General features: G+C 36.2%; 1 protein-coding gene across 1 annotated transcript; it reads left to right on the plus strand.

Moving 5' to 3' along the window:
• Positions 1-1,583: 1,583 nt before the first annotated feature.
• LOC139965103 (uncharacterized) lies at positions 1,584-8,718 on the plus strand. The gene is made up of 6 exons (XM_071967341.1): positions 1,584-1,780; positions 4,043-4,228; positions 4,752-4,830; positions 5,786-5,838; positions 6,521-6,618; positions 6,789-8,718. Exons 1-5 carry the CDS (start codon positions 1,693-1,695, stop codon positions 6,562-6,564), a joined length of 450 nt encoding a protein of 149 aa, XP_071823442.1. The 5' UTR covers positions 1,584-1,692; the 3' UTR covers positions 6,565-6,618; positions 6,789-8,718.
• The last annotated feature ends 895 nt before the right edge of the window (positions 8,719-9,613 follow it).

Consider the following 9,613-nt stretch of genomic DNA (forward strand, 5'->3'; position numbering starts at 1 on the left):
ATTTAGGACTGCATGACCATGCATCCTGATTTTGATAGGTCAAGGGATATAACTCGAAACCCTTTAAAACGGGGATAAATTTCACACATGATCTTAAGCTAAAAATACTATTCATTAAATATATACAGACAACACGTTAAACTGTAAATAACAAAAAAAATCTGTATTAATCTAAGAGACTGTTGCTTCCTTTGTAAGTTGCTTATAAGACCATACCACGTCACGTGATCACATAAACTCATCGTTTATTTTAAAATTTTGCTTTGAATTTTCTTCTATTATGTTCATAATACCGTAAATGTTCATTGGCGGGTCCACGTATAAAGTTACCAAGTTTTTACACATTATGAAAGCTTTCATATGCAAATTACTACAGGACTAGTATTTCACAACAAAATGTCTGTACCTAATAAACTTAGTTTGTAAACAACTTACTTTCACTTGTTATACACAACATCTGTTGTGCTCATTGTGTTGTGAAGGTGGGGTGGGGGTGGGGTGGGTGTTATGTAATGGCACTGCAATTATTCTTACATAATTAGATATTTTAACGAAAGACGTTCGCTTGCACGTAAGGTCCTACCAGAGATATGTGTAATTCGATTTGGGTAAGATGATTGTTGGATAGTTAAATAGCGCCAACCAAATAATCTGTTTACGATATAGTAAGATATATGTTAATTTATGCATACCTTTATTTGAATGGTATGGTATGTGTTATGTAACATCTACCAAGGTTTCTTGGAGAACACTTTCTTGATAATAAATCACAATACATTAAGTTTACCGTTAAGACGGATCTATTGCGTTAGTGTTGTCAATTAAGTTTCCTAGTATTAGTTTGTTAGGTTGTCCCGGGACCGACACAACAATTATGTTTTGTATCTGTACAGGATATAATGCTATACATAGTGTCGCTACAAAGTGCCGTATATATGTTACCTCTGGCAAAGGGGCAACAGGTGCCGGTCCTTTCACTTTACGTAACACCGTCTAATCACATGGTTGCAGTGTCGATGTAAGAGGGATTCGGGGTTAAAAGTTGATAAAAGTTTCGTTTTTCGTGCACAGACCCTCTACCGTATTATCCATAGCTTCTCTATAGAAGGACGTTTGTTTGTTTGTTATGTTTTAAAGTAAAATGTCAAAATATGAGTCGTTACTTAAAGAGTTCATCTGGTATGATGTTACAGTCACTTGATTTATACATTATAATACTTTATTATTAATAACTTAATTTCTTATTCTGTTCCTGTTTTGCATTACATTTTATTCTGACTCAGAAATCCATATTTGTGACAATTTTGTGCTACAATTTTTTTTCCTGCAAAAATTATACGGTAGTTAATTATCCTGCAAGAGTTTAATTAATTCCATGGAATAGATAACCGTTCGTGAGTCTAACACTGCCATATCACGGTATACTTAAAGCTAAAAATAAATTTCATGACAACAACAACAACAACAAGTCTTCTCGATGGATTTGTTGGGTTATATTTTCTTTCTGGATTCACGTTCTTCTTGTGTTTTTTTTCTTCTTCTCATAATTTAACATTTTTTATTTACTAGGATTATAAATAGAGGTCCTACATGAGTTCAAGGAGCACAGCAATTGTGTGCATCTAGCATTGAAGACGATTATTTCAAGAATTGGTCAAGTTTCTGTTTGTCTCAGCTTACATTCATATCAACATGTGGTATAAACTTGTTGTTTTAGTTTACATTGGGATGATGTGCTATCATCAGCCTGGTTATGGCTATCCGAATGACGTAATATTCGGTAAGTGAGCAACAACAACAAAATGTTACGCTTAGTTTAAGCTTATATATTCGTCGGAAGGTTTTGACAGATATGTACCGCATTTGTTATAATAATTATATCTATATAACTAAAATAATATGACTAAAAGTCAAAATGATTTAATAGACGAACAGAGGAGACAAAGATGGCAGAGCATAATATTATGTTTCTATATTAATTTCGGTTGTGCTTATGATATTCACCTTCAGAGTTAATATATTATTAAATGTCTGGAATGTCCCTTCAATACAGAATCGACGACTGACATTTGCTCTTCGGTCTTAAGCTAATGTTAATCCATTATTTCATAACAGGCCACAGTGACATTTGTGTACTTAATCCGCGGGCCCGCACAAATTCAATACGAGCCAACTCTCGTGTTGACAAAAGGGAAATATTCTATTCTTTGGGAACTAAATGATCAGAAAGTATAGTACCTTGGTTATCGGTCATGTGTTATATGGTATTTTGCAATATGCTATCAAAAAGTACCCACAAACCTCCTTACAAAAACAACACAACTGTTTCCTGCAGTAAATTTCCTTCGTTCATTCAGTGAATTAATTAATGATCATTAGTTCATTTCTGATTGCTTCGATATTATAGTGTTTTCCCGGGCCGTATATTAATGAGTTTAAAGACAATCTCGCGGGCCACAGAAAGCTTGTGAGAGCCTGGCCGCGGGTTTCACTTTGCCCACCTGGGTTCTAGAAGCAATCTGCGGATCGCTATCTGTTTCACAAATACTGGAAAACAATTTCAGTGTGTCAGATAAAATGTTAGACATGTGTTTCGTTTCTTGATATTTTACCATTACTTGTTATGAATCCGAACTCAGTGTCACCTACATATTGAGATTGTCAATTTCATAAACAATAGACCACGATTAAATGTAACACAATTTGCCATTTTCAAATGTTAATGTTATTTCACATTTAAAACATAGTTATGAAAGGTAAATGAAGATATATGTTCGTGTTCCGAATTGTGTTTTGCATATCTAAAGGCACATTCCGAAGGCAAATAATATATACACATATACATTTAATGAGTAAACAGCATACGTACTATCAGTTGAAAATCGGCACATCCGATGTATTGCAGCTTTAACCTGACCTATGGTAATTTGAATGTTTGACTGACTAAACCGTCACCATGTCCTATTTTTGTGTTTTCTGTTATAATCTTTTTGTTAACTTTATCATTGAAATGTGATACATTTGGAATGCTTGCAGTGCGTTCCATATTCTCAGTATTGTTAAACTTTTATCAAAATATCAATATTTCTTGGTAGGAATATTAATTTTTCTCTGTGAACGAATGAATTAAATATAATAAAGAAAAACAAAAATAAAAAGAGTTGAATTGCCATGGTGACATGCTTCTTTTACTCTGATGTTGTCAGATACATTAACAAAATATGCACCAATTTGTCACAAAAACAGCTATTTCACTGTAGGCGTTTGTCACTTGTATCGAACAACGCTAGCTCTGTTTGGTTATGTATGTTTGCGTTACTCTAGACTCTCTCTCCATATATATATATATATATATATATATATATATATATATATATATATATATATATATATATATATATATATATATATATATATATATATATATATATATATATATATATATATATATATATATATATATATATATATATATATATATATAAAATGAACCCCAGTGGTTCAGGAGGAAGATTAAAGAGAGTCTCCTAATAAAAGACTTAAATGCTGACCTAAATAGAAACGTAGCGAGCTACGGGTTGGAGCTATTCTAATCCCTATTTACTTTTTATTGCTGGTTGTTCTAATCATTCCTAGTTTAAAAATTCACTAAAAATTTGCTGGTTGTTCTAATCATTCCTTCATTCCTTCATTTCAAATTTAGAACTTTATTTTTAGAATTTTATATATATATGACAATATATATAATATGACAATGTATGTCGTTTATTCCATTTCAATTAACAGTGTCTGTTCAAAGTATCACAAAACTAGGAATTGAAACCCGGGCCTCCCGCTTTATATGCGGACACCATAACCACATAGGCTATGGACGCTGGTTATATATCCAAAGTTCGAAACCGGTAACGAATGTCGTAATATATTGGATATTGGATATGTGTGTGTGTGTGCCTCAATATTGATTTAAATTTATCTTCTTGAAACAGCAAATATTACTTAATATACTACTTTTTTATTTTTTATGTTTCTCCGATTTGGGCAGAAAAGTGCAGTGATAGGCAGAACGACTGCAGTCATGTTGCACACATAATGGATATTTTCCTGAGTCCAGAACGTTTCTATTACAACTACAAGGAGGGCAAATGCAGTCATGTATATGAAATTTGTTCAATATCGACTGCCAACCTATTTGCTACGAACACGAAATGTGAGAATACCTGCCAAGAATGTGAGTCAATCCCCTTTGTACAGAATTTGTAAAGATTTTTTTATATCGACTGAAAGCCCGCCGCACACTGCAGCGACTGAACGCGACCGGACTCAACTCGACTACCGTGACTGAGTTTTCGATAGTCATCGAGTTCCGTAGACGTACAACTGACTTACGCATACTGCATGTCATGGTGGGCGTACACAACAAACAACGATAAAAAAAAACAATGGGGTCGTCAGTCTGAGTGTAAAACACACTTGTATGTATGTGCACTTGTATTGTATTCACTCTGAGGACTTGAACAATGGAATGCCAAGTCCTCAGATGTCATTTGAAAAGAATCACCACGTCCTCAGAAGAATTCAATTGTAAATGGATATTTTGTTAGGGTCCGTGGATTCGGACAAAATAAGAAGAAGAAAAAACAATTGTTGTCCTCAGTCTGACTGATGTAAAAGACAGTTGTGGGAGTGTGGGTGTGTGTGCGTCGGTATGTCTAGTTTAATTAAAATGTTGTCTTAACTTCTTCCATTCACAGACATGGCAGACAAAAAGATTTGTTCTGATCGGGCAAAATGGTATAAACATGGAGAACTGACGAGTACTAAGGGATGTTGGTATGTATGTGCGTGTGTAAGGGTGGGTGCATGCGTGTATGTATGTATATATGTATGTATGTCTTTTATAGCATTAAATCACAACGAGGGCAATATGATGAGAAACATATGTATGTATTTTTTTTTAGATCCTCCTGTAAGCAGGAACTCACGAAGAAGCCTCATTGGATTATCAAAGCTGCAAGCTGACCGAAGTCAGTCTCTTAGATACATATTTAACGTCCATGATTATGAATTGTCAATTATCAACAACTCTATAACTGGACGACATACATTAATCTTGGAGTGACTCGAACTGGGGACCTTATGATTGAAAGACACCGGCGTTAACCACTGAGCTAACACTCCGATAACATATTGATTTTAATATTGGGATGTTGATAGTATAAGCTATAACGCAAGGAGTGACGCAGCGATTAGAATAGAAGATACGCTACAGTTTGAGGTTCAACTTTTTCAACGCTATCATTATAACCTATATCCATTCAAAGATGCTATACATAAGAAGCCAGGCTAGCAGAGATCAGAGCCTGTGGGACGGCTCTGTGCTTTCACATGTTTCATAACGACTTTGTTCACCACGACTGCACTATATTTGATGCTGAACATGTGGGTGTGTTCGCCTCACTCCGTGTTTTAGAGCAAAAGGAAAGGTAGTTTGACGCTGTAATACATTCTCGTTCGTCAGATGAAACGTTAAATGGCGTTCCATGGAGAGAAGACTAAACAAAACAGAAACATTAACTCACTTGCTTATTATAGTCCACTGAATATTCATCGAAGTGAAGCTTCGATATATTGTCCAGTATTCATCCACGATTATCGAATGGATAGGGTTTCAAAGGAGCTCATGTATGTCTTTATAAAACTAAGCTAACAAAAAAAAAAAGATGTATTTACAATTGATCATGAAACAGTTGTTCTGATCCCTGATCCTTCTTATCTCTTTCGGCAGTATGTGTACTAATGGCTTAATCTCGTGTGCAGCTCAACAAGCAGACAACTGGTGTAAGTTTTATGTAACCAGCTTATTTTACAGTCTCTTATTAGTCTATATAAGGTTATTAAGACTGAAATAGTATGCGAAATTATCTAAAATATCAAGAACGCGTTTTTACAGGTTGGATTAATAACTTATTTCAGCCTGTACCCTAGCTAGCGCTCGATTACCGGTGCATGCATGGAACCCAACAAGTGTAGCCTATTTGACTTAGTTACATTGACGCGGTTTCCATGTTTTGGACCCATAGAAAATTACAGCGAACAACCAATGTCATCTGACTATTAAATTCACCAAGCCAACCATTCCAAATCAATGTTCACGTGTTGAATAATACGGTTTCCGTAGCACGAATGGCTTACTGAAAAACCGAAATGTTCTTTAATTTAAATCCCTCTTCGTAGTATAGCTGCCATCCGCGCAATTGTACCAATCATATTCCGAGTGGTCGACGTGTGTTCCACGAAAACATTTTTCAACCATCGCGCCTTTACTTTGAGTACAAATTAGCCTGAACCAGTTGAAAGAGTTTAGCACAGCAGTGGAGTGCAAAGCCAGGGGCAGAAACATACTACAACTGCTACCTCCCTTATGGAGGAGGGGATCCCCCCCCCATCCTCTTCCTAAGCATATGCTCTACTAAAGGTTTACTTTATTAATTTACTTTATTATTATATTTTATTATTATAGGTCATGAAAACAGACGACAGGAGGAACAGTTTACCCCGATATAAAAGAACTGTGATTTCGATAAGAGGACTATCTTACATGATTGCACAAGTCAACAGGTAATAATGCTGAACCACGATACGATAGAACATATAGTTCTATATTGAACATATAGAGACAAACATAAAAGTTTATGTTCCATCTAATACACAAAGTTGAGAATCTCCTTACTAATTACGCATATATGCGAAGTGCCAGTTATATTATTTATTTTCTATTTCATCTACAGATTACAGTGAAGAGCATTTCCAGCAATAGCTGACCCCATACGTTTGTGACCTTGAAACAGTGTTTCTCAATCGACCTCAACAAAACCCTTTGAAATTTCAACGAACCTAAACAAAACGCTGTTCATCCATTATACAATTAGTTAACTTCCAGACCACCTGGTCCAATGCCCAAACAATGTTATGCAAAGAGTATACATTGAACTGTTCCATGACCAAAACGCTCAGGTTCAGATGTTTCGATTTTGAGGTGATGTGGCTTTCTATAGGACGTACTGATGGGACAAGACGCATTGTTTATTATAAACGACTTACCGCAAGTCTAAAAAAATAAAACACTATCTGCACCTGCTCTTCTGTATTATCGCACCACAATTAATTGCTCCCATTGACTTTCGGACTATACTCGTCACTTTCCAAGGCCGATAGAGCATAGATACAAGTTTTCAATTGACATGTCCTAACTACCATATGACATATAATGACATGGGCTATCATAAAACATTGAAATTTTGCCACCATGACCGTTTCAGATTTTGAGCTAGAAGAGCTCAAAGTTTTCCATAGTGCTCCCCTTCCCGTCTGCCAGCTGTCGCTGCGGAATCTTCTTGTTTCACCCAAGATTTTCTAAAATACCTTAAATCACCTTCAATCCTCCAGAATTTTTAGACCATCAGTAGTTTATTTCATCTTCTTCAACAACCAAGTATAAAAAAGAATGGTGATGATTCAGAAAATGCCAAAAAAATCAACACAGTAGGGCACTTTAGGGCTATTTCCAACGGTTAACCTCTCAGGCGGACGTGCACTACTCTAATTGTGGTGCGATACCTACTATGGAATATATATTACCCTTGAAGAGCTATTCTTCCACAATGAGTAAAACTGATAGATATAAACCAAAGCAAAGAACATTGTCAATTCGATGGCTGCCTACAACATTTATCTAACCCTCAACCTTTTGAATGCTCGCTCGGTGAATAAACATTCACAGTATATCTAAGAAAATCTAAATTGCTTTAAAACGACTGTTCTCAACAGGCTATGGGTCCAGAAAATGTTTGGTTCGTAAAGGATTTTTCTCTGGGTCGCGAGATCCTCTAAAAAAAACGCAGTAACAACAAATTAACTTTAGTAAAAGTCTCGTTATACTGGAAGTTATGGCCCCCGTGTGCCAATCTCAGAATTGTATTGTCTCAGAACTTTCAATTTATGTGAACTGAGCATATTTAATATATAATTAAGTCTATAAACGTAAAATTCTACTAATATATTCTTTTTGTTTGAGTTAAAAGAAAGGGCAGGGGGGTGCGTGCGACGTCATTCCAGATACTCCTGCCCCCCCCCCCTCCCCCCGAATCCGAGCCTGACATCTGACATACCCTACATATCCTATTAGATTGGATCAGGTGGTATTTTAGACGTATACTTAATTCATTATATTATGACTGTGGACGTTCGCAGGGTTACCGGTCCAAAGAATTAACCGATAAATACTAATAAACAAAAGAGAATCGTAAAATAGAAGCGCATGTAAGAGCAGGGGATATTTTTTTCAAAGTTAGTTCAAAGAAAGTTTGGAGCTTCTTTATTGTTTGACCACTTTGATTTTCCAAGGAGAAATTGCAACTTACTATTATATCGATGACTTGATAGTACATCCAGAGATAAATTTAATCCAATCATTAATGTCAAGACGTGTAATGTGATGTTTGACATTGGATTGCTGCAATTACATGTGTCCGACACTATTAAGATCAATGATTGATACTGAACAAGTCCTTGCTCACCATACACAGTCGTTTTTGACACGACTTATGTCGGTTGATTTTTTTTTTATTATCTCAAAACAATTGCTTAAAGCAAAAAATCAATCAGTTTCCGGCATAAACCATCATGGTTTATTCATTAATAAATATAATTATCACATCAGTACCATGTACTTTGTACATTTATTCACTCATTGTCAACTCCGATGAATTGTTAAGCATATGACATGCTATGTATAAACCAGCCGTAATTTACAACTACATTTTGCTGATCAATTAACAATGTATTTTTCGCAAGAAATCATCTGCCGAATTGAAAACAACTCAACATACAAGTTGGAACGTGCATGCTCCTATGACACCTCGTACTGAATCGTGAATGAGGAGTTGATTGTTGATGTATAATCATAAAGAACAGGCGTTCTCAGAAGGCGTCTCGCCGGGACCATATCCGGCCAAAAGAATTCGTCAGCATAGGTTTAGATCAGGGTTGTCCAACCTACGGCCCGCGGGCCACAGTCCGGCTCGCCGCAGGGTTGCGTCCGGCCCGCCAGAGATGCTCTACGGTGCGAAATTTTAGTGAGCAGATTTCTTGATAACAATTTGAAGCTATATAATCAATCATTCAAACCTTCTGGGTCCAAAAAACTGCGTACAGGTCAGTTTGTGTGACACTCTCTCAGCGCATGCGGAGGGGGGGGGGCGGCTGGACTTCTTTATTCATCTGTTTTATCAGGAAGGAAAATAAATCAGTGTGCTCCGCGCGCAGTGATCACATTTTGTTGCCTTGGGCTTCGGGCAAAAAGTCGAAAAATCGAGCGTAGGGTTCATGCGGCCCCCTCCTTCATCATTATCATTCCATGTGGCCCTCCTCTGCAAAAGGTTGGAGAACCTTGGTTTAGACAAACGGATCAGTTCTTATCCATTTCTTTTAGTCTCTTTGAATTTTAAAGGATGATTCACGGTTTGTTGATTCGCAATTACCCGATGAAATTACATTGATATGCATTATTTGTAAGATCATAATTAACGGAGGTCTTCCACTTGTCTTAATAGTT

The sequence above is a fragment of the Apostichopus japonicus genome, chromosome 23, assembly GCF_037975245.1.
Source record: "Apostichopus japonicus isolate 1M-3 chromosome 23, ASM3797524v1, whole genome shotgun sequence".
Lineage (NCBI taxonomy): Eukaryota > Metazoa > Echinodermata > Holothuroidea > Aspidochirotida > Stichopodidae > Apostichopus > Apostichopus japonicus.

Excerpts from the sequence above, each read along its gene's own strand:
- LOC139965103 (XM_071967341.1), top strand. The coding sequence starts at position 1,693 with ATGTGGTATAAACTTGTTGTTTTAGTTTACATTGGGATGATGTGCTAT. Across the intron at positions 1,781-4,042 it reads TCCGAATGACGTAATATTCG|AAAAGTGCAGTGATAGGCAG; the intron begins GTAAGTGAGCAA and ends CGATTTGGGCAG. Across the intron at positions 4,831-5,785 it reads ACGAGTACTAAGGGATGTTG|TATGTGTACTAATGGCTTAA; the intron begins GTATGTATGTGC and ends CTCTTTCGGCAG.